Below are 16,478 nucleotides of genomic sequence, written 5' to 3' on the forward strand. Positions count from 1 at the left end.
AGTTATGCCACCATATGTAATCGAGGCTCCAACAAATGCATACCATTTCCGTACTGACATATACTCTTATTCGTAGACAGTCTTCAAAGAACACATATTCATCCATCCTTTGCACATACGGCTAGACATAATCATACTATACAAAGAAAATCGAATGAGGCAGTCTATATTGATGCGAATCAATAAACGTATATCTCATATATGATTATGAAATGTTTGAAACAACATTTGTTTACCAGGGTCACATATGTGACGCCAGGTTTGGGTTTTGTCTTCAAAAGAGGGACGAAAGATACCAGAGGGACAGTCAAATTCCAAAATTTTAAATAAACTGACAACACCAAAAGACTCATAATTGTCGTCGATTGTATCAATAGAATGTAAAGGCAAATTGAAATACGAACTTTAACAATGTTTAAGAGCATTGACTTTAATATACATGAATTCGTTTATCTTCAAATGCTGAATATCGAATAAAAATCTCAATTATATCCTGATTACCTAAACAACAAAAATACTTGTTTATTTATTTTTTGTAAACTGTTTGTGTCAGCTACCTTCCATTATCCAATTTTCTGACATAAGGAAATGTCTGTACAAAGTCAGGATTATGACAGTTGTTTTTATTTATTTTGTTGTGTTTGAGTTTTTGAATTTCTAATTTGTGAGGACTTTTTGTTTATAATTTTCGTTGGAGTTCGATATTTTTGTTATTTTCCTTTTTTCAGGTTCACCTGATCAACTATGTCACGCAATCAATTATCTCGGATGTATCCGCAAACCTGATCTCGCTTAAACCGTTTTTTTGAATGGAACCATTTGTATTTGACATCTATTTGACAAATTCTAGTTGTTGTCTGATACAGATATACCTGTTCTGCAAATACGTGAGTTAACCTTTGAGTTTGGTAGTGTTATGTTGTTCAATCTTTTGTTTTTTTATGTATTTTGTTGTGTTTGATGGTTTGTCCTTCCGTCTGGTCATTGCGTTCATGGAAAATAGTGCATGGTTGTCCTTTACGTACCTCTAAGCTCGTCAATAACCTGCCTTAGCAAACTTAGGTACATATATCTTGTTTAGGGATAGAGGGATAAATCATTATTTTAAAAAAAAGACAAATTGAAATAGTTGATATACTTAAGTTAGGGAGGAGGGTAAACCCGACATTGTAAAGAATCACTCAGACTTAAAGAAAATGTTTTGAAATTGACATTATCAAGATGATTGATGTCTGGATTAACAACATATTTGCCACGTTTGGAGGACGCCTTTTTCAAGAGACTTTCGACATTACCATAGGACCCAATAGTGCCCCTCTTCTTGTCGACTTGTACCTTTTTCGTTATGAGGCTAAAGTCATATAGGAACTTCTTTGGTAGAAAGATAAGAAGTTAGCTATATCTTTTAACTTTACTTTTCGCTTTATAGGTAATGTTCTCTCACTTAATAATTCAAAATTTGGGGACTATATTGACCGCATGTATCCCATAGAACTAGCGATAAAGGATACAACAAATACAGTTATGTCTGTCTCATATCTTGACTTACAGCTAAACATTGACAATGAGGGTCGGTTGAAAAACAATTTTACGACAAGAGATATGATTTTAGCTTCCCAATTCTGAACTTTCCATTACTATTTGCTCACTATGAGGTATAGGCTTTGCAAAATGTTTCATTTGGGCTCTTTGGGGAGAGTTGTCTCATTGGCAATCAAACCACATCTAATTTGTATATCATAAGTTGAAAACATACTGAAAACGCCATGGCAAAAAACGAAACCGACGAAAAGACAAACAACGATATAAAAGAACAGTTACAAAAACACGGAGCGACACGAACCATTACTATTTAGCAACATTCCTGCAGCTTCTGTATACACAGTACATATCTCTTAATTGATGCGATATTCCGGGTTTGTATTTCCTATCGTGATTTTTTGATAGAGGGTTGCAGCTCGCAAGAAAGCTATGCAACCAAGAGTTCCAAATGGTGAAGTTGAAATCATCTCTTCGTAAATATTACTGATGCAATCACGAGTTGGTTGACCATTATGGAATATCTGTTTCACAGATAATATCGAATAGTTTCTTATGTCATTACTACAATCCCGTTCTCTATTCATGAATATGACCTACCGAAAAAGGCTATATTCCCTGTTTGTAAAGTTATAAGCAACACGACGGGTGCCACATGTGGGGCAGGATTTGTTACCCTTCCGTAGAACTTAAGAGGACCTTCTTTTTTGGTGGAATTTGTTGTGCTTAGTCTTTGTATCTCTATGTTGTTACTTGTGTATTATAATTTGTCTGTTTGTCTTTTTCTCTTTTAGCCATGGTGTTGTTAATTTATTTTCGATCTATGAGTTTGAATGTCCCTCTTGTATCTTTCGCCCTATTTGTCAGTTGCTATTATCCCAATCCCGTCTCTTTTCCTCGACTGCGACATCACTGAAAGATACTGATGATCGAATGTGTTTGAACATGAAAAACACGACGATTGTCACATGTGGACCCGGTTCTGCTTATTCTATCCGGAGCATTTGAGATCACTACCGATATTGGTGTGGTTGAGGTTGCACAGATTTTAGTTGTACGTGTTTTATTTTATAGACTATTGTTTATTTTTTCGTCGGTTTTCTTTGTTTGCCATGACATGTCAGGGTTTTTAAATAATGAATTTGGATATCTCTTCGGTATCTTACATCTCTCATTTAAACAAAAACAATGTTGAGGAATTTACAAGACGCTCTAAGCAAAAACAAAATGGTTAAACACTAGAGGAGAAAGAAATTATCAACCTTCAAAATAACACATTTATACGCCATGGTTTTCTTTTAATTGGGCAGATTTTCCTTCACATTAATTGTCCTGTAAAATGTTGTTTTGGGGGTCGATGAGGGAATTGTTTATCTGCTCATGGGAATCGACATCCTGCCGTCATATCCAATTTTGTTTAAACGTTTTTAAAGTGGTTTGTTTTCCAATATTATGTTTTGGTAGTTCTTTGTTAATTGACAAGGCATAACGTTTTCAACTTTGAACATAGTAAGGGTTTATTATAACAAAATATTCAAACAGATTACAATTTCCCAAGTATTATATTATGAATGTTTAATCCCTTTTTTATTTATTGGAACATGGTATTTAAAGTTCCATATCTTAAACCTTCTGAATAGATTGATGCGAAAATTAAAAGTAAAAGGTAAAAAATATAATGATCGATATGTAGTTTTGATAACAATATCTGTTTGGTACACTATTACAAATGTCTATAGGTGGGTTGCTTTTGTCTACTTGAATAGTCAATATTGCAGTTTGATAAAATATTTGAGAGGATTCCTGCACTTGTCAAACATCACCACTCACTGAAATAAAAAAATAATTAAAAGATTAATTTTCAAATAAAAGTTCAGATGTAATTTGAAATAAAAATAATTTTCTAAAGCTGATTAATTCATGTATAAACATAAAGTACCTTTCATCCTCTTTTAATCAATGTAATTTTTGATAAATTTGCCAAATGGACGTCATTATCATTATGTGCAGTTTAATCAGTAGTATAAACATACTGTCTTAAAACGTCTTCTCAATAAAATTTTACTTAACACTTAACAATTAACAAAGAATTAATTTAATATTAGCAAATAACTTTAAAGCTTATGTTTTCGACTCATATATTTAATAGTTATTTCCAGCAATTAAGCAAAAAATTAAATACGTAAAATGAAAAACTCACATCAACAAAGCAAACTTTAAATTTACCAGAAAACAATAAATCATTCTTACTACACATAGACTCCGTTAAGATATTTGAATCTGAAAATGAATAAATACTATTTTAAATATTAAGAATTCTTTCCATATTGTGTCTTGTGTATTATTATTCGTATGTTTGTATTTTTGTTTTTTAGCCATGGCATTGTCAGTTTGTTTGCTATTTATGAGTTTGACTTTCCGTTTGGTATCTTTTGCCCGTTTTCCACATACTCATTCAAAAATCTCCAACAATGCAGAATTTAAAAAAAAAAAGTATTACATCAGATTAAATTTTTGAATCTATAATTCTGTAATTTTGTCATTGGTATGAAATATGAAAAAGAAGAATGTCTTTCCTTTTTCTTCTGTTATTAGATTCTAAAAAACGAAATATGAAATTTAACTTAATCTTCTACTTGGATTCCTACCTAATGTTTTTAAATTATACAATCTACTTTTCTATATAATGAGTGAAGTTTTAAACATATATTATGAGAAATTGTTCACAACCCTCGATGTCAAACAGGTGTATTTTTTTCATCGAATTACAATGTCAATCATAGCCTTCCGAATAGTACATTAATATCGAAACGTTCTACTAATAATATACATTTCATTTAAATGAAATGCGGAACGACTCAACGATTTCTGAATAATGAGATTATCAATAAATGCAACAGTAGTTAATGCTCGTATCGTCAAATTGCTACTTCTGAGAGGCAATATAGCTGGAGCTTTATCTAAAATGACGACCAAAAACTTCTATCAGCTCAAAGATAGTTCACGAATATCAATTGAAAAAACAAGGCAATGCGGTATTTTTAACAATGAGAAAACTATCCAGCAAAGTTCAAATGAAGTGGGTTTAAGTAATCATAGGCAACCATACGGCCTATGAAGGTTATTCAAGGAATTGGAACAAATTATGCTGTTGCCGTCAGGAATTTGATGAGCATTATATATTTTGTTTTTCTAAAATCAAATGTCAACTATGTAATAGATCCTGTATGTCATAGGTTCTTCTTCCTGTTGAATAGTGCATAACATCTCGAGGCACAATTTGCATTGACATATAACGGTATCTTTGTCTTTAAACTTTTAGTATGGGTGCAAGATGGTAGTTAGATACAAAAAAAATCAAGGATAGTTTATTCATTTACAGTAATACTTTTAAAACATGTGTTAAAACTAGTTGTCTCAATGATTGTTCTATCTGATATATTTGGTTACTTTATGATCTACTCCGAGTTTCGTTAGGACAGTGACTCTTCTGCATGTTTATTAACACTCCATACTTTTTCAAAACAATTTAAAGATGTGTCTGATATAAATAAGTTCAACATATTGTTTAATCTTATTTATCTTTTAGAAGTAAAACAGTTGAATTTGCAGAATTATGTACCTGACACTTCGATTCTGTGTTCTCGTCTTTGAAGTAATCTCTCTGCTAATATGTTGTGTTCGTACATAAATAAAGAATCTACCAACGACAGCATTACATTTCTTCTTCTCGACTTTAAAATTTCAATAAGAAAAGCTATCATATTGTGTCGATTGTTTTCGTGACGTTGTTCTAGAATAATATCTAGTTCCGTGCAAAGAATATTTCTTTCAACAAAATAATTTCGGAAAGTATCGAAATCGTCTGATATGCAAACCAGTTCAGGAAAATAGAATATAATGTTATCAGGCAAATTATCAGTATCTAAAACAAATGAAAATATCCTGTATTTAACTTTACAATAACAGTGTAATAATGACTTAAGGTAATGTTCTCAATCAATGAAGTGGATAAGTGTTCTTGTTTTGGGTTTGCTTCTGGCGGTTCATCCATATTTTACGAATAGATTCCAGTTATTTTGCACTTCATATTCTTTCTGGTTTTTCTTCACTCCTTGAAGTTGATTATGCAAATTGAATAATTATAATCGAATCGAATGTATTTATTTTTTCATTATATTTTTATACTTTGCAATATGATTGAAAAACTATTTCAGTCGCATAAAATATATTTGAAGGCATTTAACTGATCCATTCATGTTTTTTTTTTATTAAATATAAACATATATTAATACTTATAACGTCCTTATTTTAAAATCTTACTTGAATTAAATACTTTCTGAAAAGTATGCAATCTATCCAATATTTTCTTGTTTTTTTTCCGTTGCTTCTTTAATATCCGAATAAATTTACATGTAACGTTTGGATTTCTCCCAAGCAAGACAACAAACATTTCTGCCTTTTTATCTATTTCTGGTACATCATCACAATCTTGAAAAATATACTGTTCTTGTTCTTTAAATACCTTAAGAAGTTCATTTACGTCAATATGCGATTCAAGAAAATGTTTGTTAGCTGTGAAAACATTAACCGATTCATCTTCGGTTTGATTTTGTCCCGTTAAACTTTCTAAAAAAGATATATATGCGTGTAAAAAAAATTAAAACATTTGAATATAAACAAGTAAATAATACCTGCAACCAATTTCTAGAGAAAAAAATCATTTTAAAAAGCGAAATATTTAGTGTAACGTTCGCGAATATTCCCATTTGTAAACAACAAAACATTTTAGGTTTTATTGAGAACCAACATCAGACATAAACCTGTCTACATATATGATGAAATAATTACTATCTTAATATTGAGAGTATTCCAATCAAAGATGTGCTATACACATATGGATGACGCTCACAATAAACGATAAGAGGCTTAGGCATGCAATGACTCTGTTAATAGGCAACTGCCGTGTTTAACCGAAATTTTGTTCTTCATCTGCATTGTTTATATAGAAATGACAAGAATTTTGAAATTGAGATACTGACTGCATGTGTTAATGGAGTTAAATTATTCATTTTAGGCATTTTACATGACCTAACCATGATAGCCTGAACAATGATTTAGTGCAACATTCTGACTTAACTATTACCAAAGCTTTTCAAGAAAAAGAAACAAATCGTTTTTACTTCGAGTCGGGTCCTTTTCAGACAGTTTTGTTTCAGTCTATTCATATATAAGTACACGTGAAATATTTGAATAGTAAAAACTTGACAGCACGTCTTTGTAATATAGAAGATTATACAATTCCATACATTAGTTTTGTTAAAACATACCTCTATCACAATCTATGTGCACAGCGTTAAGGAAAATATTCATTTCAATTATGTCATTTCCATTATCTGCAGAATTTCTCAAATAGTCAATATTGAAAAGAGTTTCTAGAAAATGTGACCAGCTTCTGCTTCGAGATCCTTCTTTTAGTGATTTAAGTGTTGTATCTGATAATGAACGGAAAGTGGCGCTTCCGGAGACGAAAGATGTGATTGGGTATATTGCAAATGTTTTAACTAACCATACAAGGCAATCACAAGATGAATCCCATAATTCGAATTCAATTTTATCATTTAAGTTTGTGGACGATAAAGTCATGTGTACTTCATAGTTGTCCTCTGGAACTGAAACAAGTGCAACTCTTTTTTATTTTAATTTGCTAAAAACAACAATTCTATAAAGCACTAGTGTTATAGAACTTACTTATTTTATAATTTGTATTTTAGGTCTGAATTGTATATCACATTAAAACATAAACACAACCTCACTTCATGGAATGATCAACATTTTAAAGCTTTATTATCAATATTTACTTATATTTAAAAAGATGCGTATATGTTCTATGATTCAGTGTACTCATAACAATCATTATAAGAGCGCCTAGACAACTGATATCACCCCAAGTTTTTCGTGGGGTTCGTGGTGCTAAGTTTTTAGTTTTCTATGTTGTGTCGTTTGTACTGTTATTGGTCTGTTTGGTTTTTTTTTCTTTTTTGGCCATGGCGTTGTCAGTTTATTTTATTTTTATGAATTACGCCCCTCTCTTATAGCAATGTACATGATGAAGAGTGTACATTGTTATGTTACTGCAAATTTGTTTTATTCTTAAATGATATCGACGAAAACAAGAACGTTCTAGGCGAGTAAGCTAGATCGGTTACAAATAGTATTATACGTACTATATGACAAAACATTTGGCGCAAAAAAGACGATATTCAAGAATTTTCTGACGGTGCTTCCAGTTGATATTTTATAGTGTGTCTGTCTATGTTGTGATGTTATTCTATTGTTTCAGAAAAGGGAGAAGGGTTGGTACCATTAAAACGTTTAATCCCACTGCAAAAGTTTGCACCTGTTCGAATCTGATGTACAATGGTCGCCTCTGTTTATGTAGTTCATACGTGTTTCTCTTTCTCGTTTTTATATAGATTATACCGTTGGTTTCCCCGTTTGAATGGTTTTACACTAGTAACTTTTTGTGGCCCTTTATTGCTTGCTGTTCGGTGTGAGCCAAGGCTCCATGTTGAAAACCGTACCTTGAACTATAATGGTTTACTTTTTATAAATTGTTACTTGGATGGAGAGTTGTCTCATAGGCACTCATACCACATCTTCCTAAATGTATTCGAAATAAAAAAAAAATCCGGAAATTGAAGTATAAAACAGCAGAGAATATCTAAACCAAGTAGCATTGATCCTTACTTTACAAAAGACTATGAACAAATTTATCAAATGACACATGTTTTTTAAGACAAGGAAATTACTCTTTTTGATATTCTCTACTTAAGTTTGAATCTGCATTTTAATTGATAAATATTCAACTTGCAAACACATACGTCTTAACAGAAATAAAATTGTTAATCATGAACATTACCTTTTAATTCTGAATAAATGATGCCATCTTCACAGAAACAACTTATTGCTGAAAATAAAATAAACAGTTAATGCACTCACTTTTTCATACCAGTTTCAGTTTCTTACAGTCATGAAAATAAATGACATATGACCGATTCTTAAGTCACTTTCGGAAAATGTCATTAATAATAACCAAACAACACTACAATAAAAGATATATGGAGGTCGACATAATGTTTTCATAAAACGACGGTTGTCGATATATTATATTAGCATTGCACTATGTCTACAAATAAAAATAATAGTTTATAGACGCGTAATGGGTACATATATTAAAGATTATCAAATATCTGTCTCAATAGGTTCTCCAAATGACTAAAACGTTGATAAATAATAAAGTCAACCATCAAATAGTCAGAATAATAACAAAAAACACTTATATTACCTGGAACTAAACCTGTTTTTAATTCTTCTAACACAATGTCATATTTGTAATCTTTTAAAACTTTTAATAAACATTCGAATGAGCCTTTGTGTAATGACTTTTCTACTTTTTGCATAAAACACTGTGTCATATTCCTTGAGTCTTCACAGTTTAGTACATCTTCGAAATCGTTTACATCAAATATAAAATTTTCAAAGAAATAGTCCACGACTTGGTCTGGATTGAAAAATTCGTGTAACGATGGAGTACATTTATCTATCTGTTGACGACATTTTTCTAAATCTAAAAAAAAACACAAAACGTAAAATTAATCAGTTCAAAAAGTTTACTTACAACTATGCGAAATAACACTTAATCAATACTAATTTTCTTTATGTATGGTTGTAACTTGTAAGTATACGTTTAAGGCTAATTATAAAGTGTTTTATTTTTGATAACCAGGAGAATGCTGCACAAAACCATTTTCCAAAGTTTATAAACAGTTCTCCGATACTTCTTGCACATTATTTAAACTTCTTATTACTAAGAACGTCTCCATATTTTTAATACATGCGTGATCTTTGATAACTTTTATGTTGTTTTTTTTTTGTGTATATGTTTTTATACATCCAAACATAAGAAGTATTATTTGTCAGTTCATTGTCGTTAAAAGGTTTCCCTTTTATCATAGATTGTCTGTGATGAGTGTGCATAATTAAGGTAATAATATATAATTTATTATTGATATGTGTTTTTCTCGTTGGTGGTTATTTTTAGTTTGTTTTTTTTTGGGGGGGGGGGGAGGATGAATCATATGACAAATGGAATATGAACTATTATATTACCAATCTACCAGATTCAGAAAATGGTGTACTAAATCTACAAAAGTTTTACAAATCATTGAAGAACTGGTGTATTTGGTATACTCATCATTTTATTAATTTTTGCCTCACAGTTTATATTTACAAAATAATCCGATTTATATGTTCAATTCGAATATATCGTTCAGTACCTCAGAACTAAATTTTTAAATAAAACTCATTTCAAGCTTGCACATTATCCTAGATACAAATGATCATGCATGGCGTATTTTAATGGAAACAATTTATTAGAAGAAATTCAAATAAGAATTTGTCAAAAACAGATATTTCCTTAAAAGAATAACTCATAAAATAGACTACTTACTTCTTTTTCTCCAATTTGGACTGATAACTGATCTCTTTAGTACTTTTATAGTGGAATTCCCTTGCATTCGTAAAATACCTATACATTTGTTAACACTGCTAGGGTCTCTACTTTTTCGAATTAGACACATTAAGTAATGATTCTTCTGACTATTTGGTGACTTCATTTTAAAATCATTTATACGATCTGTGTGGATCATTCCTTCCTCCTTAACAAGTGATCTCAGCATTAGTTCGTAATTTATTGTTTCTTTTAGTGCTCTCCAATTTCCAGTGATCTGTCTTTCTAACGAAATACTATTATAAATTACTTGAACTGGAAAAAATATATTAGATCAGTAAATAAGTGACATAGAGGTGTACCTTAACTTTACTGCCATAAACGATGAAAGATCTAGAAAATAAATATAATAACAGTGATGACTGCTGTACCCATATTTCGACAATTTTACCCATCATGTCTGTTTTGTTCACGCATCGTTGTAAAATTTGATGCGACTGTCAAACAAGTCAGAGGTTAAGTGCTATAAAATCAGGTTCAATTCACCATTTTCTACATTTGAAAATGCCTGTACCAAGTTAGGAATATGACAGCTGTAGATCTAATTAACACCAATATGTTAATCTTTTGACACAATATGATGACTGAATGTTATTATCAAAATAAAAATATATATTTATAATATGTATTTATTTAAAGTGATGCAAATTTTGCCAAAATTATAATTTTGCTCTAAAACTATCAAAAACAAAACTTCAAAAGTAATTGTTTATTTACCCTAAATACATATTCTTTATAAAAATAATAGAATATCTTCATATATAAGGCATCAGTGTTAAAGTCAAGCTTATTGACTGGTATTAAAGCCATAATATCATGAAACAAAATTTTAAAACCTACCCCTGAAGCGATGGTATATGGTTTTGGCAACTGAAAAAGAGTACACTGATAAACGAATTTTACATAATTTCAAAATTTTATATTTTCATTAAAAATAAGTGTAGTTTATGATTTGCCTGCAGGGCTTGTATGCAATGAAATTTGAATAGTCAAATGACATGTTTATCCTGTCCGAAATTTTGATACCAGCCAAGAACATGATACATATATTTCATCGTTCGAACTTTCTATCTTTTTGCCAGTGATTTTTGAATTTCGTCTTAAAGACTTCCTTTGAGTTCATGCATTTGTGATTATCTAAGCTCCATAATGACATGTTAATAATTATAGAATAACTAATCAAAGAATTTAAATAGAGAAAATTATTCAACGAGTGACCGAACAACACATCAATCACGGATGCGTGTATTTATTTATTTTTAAGCACATTGGCAAATGCATTTCTTATGAAATTATTATAGAAAATGTAAGGAACTATATCTTTTTCTACGAATTCAAAATTTGTTTTGATCCGACGTTATCGTCGTCTTGACAACGCCTTTTGTTGTATGACGCCAGAGTAGTGAAATAATCACGTTTATTTCAAATATGAAATTATTTGTGTTTATTTCACTGGAAAATCGATATAATTCAGTGAAACCAATGTAATAGAAATATTATTTTCATTATAGTAGTAAGTATTAATTGAAATGAAAACAATGCATACGAGAAGAACTTGAAATCTCATCCAAATACTTGATTCGTCGTGCAAAAGATTGTCGTGTTGAGATAAAATAAATCGATAGGACTGTAATGAGTTAAACGTTCATTTTTGGTACTGATTTAAATCGGGAAAAAAATGTTGGAATGCTGTGTCATATTTCATAAGTTCGATTTTTGGTGTAAAAAAAGTTTAATTTGGCGGAAGACGATGTTTAATTTGTTATATTTGTTTATATTCTCAAGTAAAGAAAACATTGAATAAATTAAATCACCATTTATCTTTCTAAATGACATCTTTTACTCAATTTTTTTTAGTTGTTTTTTATGTGTTCTGCTCTAGTGGATAACTTTTTGTCATTACTTATTATTCTTCTGTTGATAATCACCTTTTCATTTTACCGCTTAAGTATCATTAGTTAAAACTGCATATATATATATATATATCGTTGCAACGAACACTTTTTCATGTAACATTAGAATGCCACATTGTGTAGCTATACAAGTTGCAAAACTCATACAGTCATATACAATGAAACAACAATTTGAAAATTGTGGTGAATTGATTTGAAATTACATGAAATAAGCTGTCATAATAAATAGTTACCTCCAATAAAAAATGCAATAACAAATATCAAAATAATTCCTCCCGTCTGTCCATTCGTTGTGGTACTCATTTCAGAAACTACAATTAAACATGAACAAAAGACATTACATCACACTCTTAGGTTACAATTTTATATTACTCATGAATGATATTTTTTTACAACTTAGAGAATTGGGAAAGCTTCCACCTGATGTAAGTTACACTAATGTTGATTTTTCTCTGTCGTAGGTTCGAGATAGTTTTATAGTAAAATGAGGACTACTTAAATCAGAATGTGTTTAATTCCATTAATTCCATATGATAACTCAAAGAAGCGGACTACTTTTTTATCATAACAATAAGCTTGTCTCTTTGTCCCTCTTATATTCTTCTGACTATATAGTGATCACATCTTCGATTTGGAAACAAGTTATGAACTATTTAAAGTAGAAATATGATTGTAAATACCTTTGAAAGGAATGTGGTGTTGTTTTCCTCTCTAAAACAAGAAGAAAAACGTGTTTCAGATACTTGATTAATAAGACAATGAAATACTGCTTCCTTTTAAATTATATGCTATGAAAGTAATGTAAATGTATAGATAAATTATATGTTTGTTACTTAACATACTAATATATGAATACATGATACTATAGATAACTTAAAAATGTAGCCATTGGACATGTACCAAGCTATGCCTTCTCTTAAAATATGATATATAAACTAAATTTTAAATATTGAAATAGTATTGTTCTTTCCTCAAAATACAATTTTACAATATAGAGTATGTCTAACCGTGATTCGTTAATCTGTCCACATTGAAACTTGACTGGGAATGAATCCTTGAGCAAACATTGATAATCTGTAAAATCCAATGCAATCATAGAAGATTTAATACACAAAGAAGCAACAAAAAAACCCCAGTATTACAAGTAATTATTTAACACAGGCATTTGTCTCTGCAAACATTACATATTTACTTCAATATTTAGGTTCACAGGTATTTTCCTTAAGACAAGAGTTCCGGATTTATGTAGTTTTATAGGTTGTTTTTTTTTAACTATGCAGTTTTCTTTTAATTCTATATAATATTATTTATAATTCTTCAGGCTGTGTTTGGCGCTACAAATTCAAACATCTCTCCTGACAATTTAGTGTTGCTGTCTTATTAGCGTTGACATAAATGCTTCGACCTTAAAATGCATTAATAGCTGCATATCGAAATTCCCTTCAACATTTAGAACATTTCACAATTGTGTTAAAAGACTCTATGCCTCTGCAGAAAGATCGTTAAAATAAAACGCACGTTGATATTTACAAATATTCCCGTGCAATGGGTGAAAGTTACAAACCTGCACACAAGACTATGTTCATATAATACTGTTTAGTCGTCAGTGAACAAAAGAACCTTTTATTTCTCCTTTTCATATGCCATAACTTGAAAATCCTAAAGCCTCATATACCTTGTAACATGAATGAAATCAGTTTCTATTCAATAGGGCAATGGACGTGAATTTTTAAACAAACTCAAGAACATCTATACCGCTTCAGAAGACATAAGAAATCCAAAAGTTTAATTAACCGACGTTTACACAATATTAAATTCATAATCTTTCAACCACTTCAAACCGTTCAGAAACAACTCTTATCATGGGTCAAGGGAACATACCTCAAACCTCCCCAACGGAAGTCATGACTATTATTGATAAAAGACAACGAAAGCATAAGTATCATGGCAATGGCATTATCTGCAAACATCGTTCTAAATTCACATTTGATGATCTTTTATCTATTTATAAACGCAAAGGTAGAAATCAATTATTTTGCAAACTTGGTAAATTAAAAATTGAAAAATATTTATGACGAATGTGATATATTTTCATTTTTTAATGAATTGTTTCATAGATACACAAATTTAGTTTCCAAGTTTGTCTGTACCATTTCTAAAGGAATAAAATATTACGATGCAGTTGCCTTGGTTCGATCTATTGAGTTACGCTCATTTCAACTGATTTTTATAATTTATTCTTATGTTGTGCTGTAATACCACTGTGCAGGGAGAAATGAGGGTGGAACATTCTAAAACTTGTTTAACCCCGCCACATATGTATAAGCCTGTCCCAATTAGTCCGGTGGTTATTGTTGGGTCATGTCTGTCATATTTGTTCTTTGTAAATTGTTTTGTTTCAAATTAGACCGTTGGTTTTCTTTCAATTGAATAGTTTCATATTTTCATGTCGGGACTGCATACACCCGACTATACAGTATGGGTTTTCTCATTGTTGAAGGCCGTACGATTGTCTATAAGTTCATTCAGTTCATTTGAACTTTGGTGAATATTTCTCTTATTGGCAATCATAACACTTCTTCTTATTTATATATTTGTTAACTTAGCCCTCATTTGATTATATTGTTCCCATGTTTCCAAAAACATTTAGCATTACAAAAAGTTTGGATTTGCACGTAATGAGTAAAGTTAACATAAAAAGTATATTTTAAGGTTTAAATTCATGATGTGCTTGATAGTTATCGATGAAAAAAGAGAACAGTTAGTTTGAAGCAGCAAAAACATTAACTTAAATAATAAAGATGAAATTATTGGCCTTTGTAACAAAAAGTCAGTGACCCATCGGTAAAAACTGGAAACTAAATTGTAAAGATAATAACATAAAAACAACATTTTGTGTTTTTGCCAGGTACAGTAAAACACATTTTTTTCCTCAATTTTGAGTATTTTCACTCAATCTTAAACCTTTTGAAGTAATCTTTAATGTTTGCATTTAACCTTTACATACCAGATGAGAGATATTCGTTGTTTTTACATTGTTTCAGATAGCAGGAACAGTCTTCCTGTGTAGGATTACAAGAACAAATATCTTTTGGTTTGATGACATAATCATATCCTTGTTTGTAGTCACATCGACATCTGACGTCATTTTCTGCCGAACCCTGACCTGAGAGTGTCTGCCCCTTTTCAGCGCACAATGATTTGAGTAAGATGCAATGACTGCTTGTATTGCGGTAAAATGTTATGGGTTGATATCGTTCAAGTGAACATGGAACAAATGTTGGTAATCCTTCGACAATGTATTTTCTTCCTAAATGCAATCAAACGTATTAAATTTAAACTGTGTACTGTCACTCGCTGTCCAAGAATACAGGTAATAATCTTAAATCATTTTGACAAAAACACTAGATTAAGACAAGTGTGTTTAATTCTGTATCTTCCTCTTATTAAAATGATATTTTGTACATTGCTGATTTTAGAGATTGTTCTAATGCCGTATTGGCTGTGTTAATTGTCGAAGGCCGTACGATGACTCTCAGTTGTTGAATCTTTCATTTATGTTAGTTGGTGTCTTGTGGATAGTTGTCTCATTGGCAATCATACCATATCATCTTATTTTTCAAATGTATTTAAAGCTACACCTTACTAACCATAATCATGTCGTAACAATTACGAAAAAGACTATATTAAAGCTTGACGTGTTGTGCTGGCAGTTTTCTTTTAAAAAAGTCTCCATCTTGACCTCCAAATGTTTTTTATTAGATGTGTGACGTTGGGTCACTGCCTTTTTGACGTATACTTACTATCTCCGTTAATTCCAAACTATCATACGTTTCCATTCTTAAAATACTTGTAGATACACTACATTCGAAACTTTAGAGCAGAATATAATTTTATATATACAAAACTATTGAGTATAATACTAATATTGCATGGAGGGGATAAAACACCATTTCTAACTTTTTTTTATATGATTGAGAAATAAACTTTTTAAACATGCTTTTGCTGATGTAATTTTTTATAGCAGTTGATATTCTGTAATCTTTTGCGTTTTATAAATAAGCAAAACATTTTAACAATGTTTGTTTATGTATATTAGTTGTTACCTTTTGGTGCAACATCTGGTTTTTCTGAACATGATTCTGTGTACGATTTGTTATTGGTATCCCATAAACAATAATACCGAAATGCCAGTCTAATTGTACATAATCCTTCAGCTCTTGATGTCCAATGGGACGAAGTTGGGCACGATAACTCATAAGCAGTGTTATAGTTAAGCAACAGGAATAGAAAGAAGAGCTGTAAAATATTCATTTCAGAGTACATACTTTCGTGATCAAGAGTTGAAATTAAAATGATAACGCCATAGATAACAGAACAACGTATCAACAACAACTGCACACAAATCACAACGCAATAAACTAAAGACTTTAAATCAATGTTCACAAGTAGAT

The 16,478-nt window shown here is 30.6% G+C and overlaps 1 protein-coding gene across 1 annotated transcript; it reads right to left on the bottom strand.

Annotated features, from left to right (window-relative positions):
• Positions 1-3,052: 3,052 nt before the first annotated feature.
• On the bottom strand, positions 3,053-7,207 carry LOC139486881 (uncharacterized). Its single transcript, XM_071271940.1, has 5 exons — positions 6,870-7,207; positions 5,863-6,168; positions 5,162-5,464; positions 3,740-3,819; positions 3,053-3,368 (listed from the first exon to the last, which is right to left on the bottom strand). Exons 1-5 carry the CDS (start codon positions 7,183-7,185, stop codon positions 3,366-3,368), a joined length of 1,008 nt encoding a protein of 335 aa, XP_071128041.1. The 5' UTR covers positions 7,186-7,207; the 3' UTR covers positions 3,053-3,365.
• Between the last annotated feature and the right edge of the window lie 9,271 nt (positions 7,208-16,478).

The sequence above is a fragment of the Mytilus edulis genome, chromosome 8, assembly GCF_963676685.1.
Source record: "Mytilus edulis chromosome 8, xbMytEdul2.2, whole genome shotgun sequence".
In the NCBI taxonomy this organism is placed as follows: domain Eukaryota; kingdom Metazoa; phylum Mollusca; class Bivalvia; order Mytilida; family Mytilidae; genus Mytilus; species Mytilus edulis.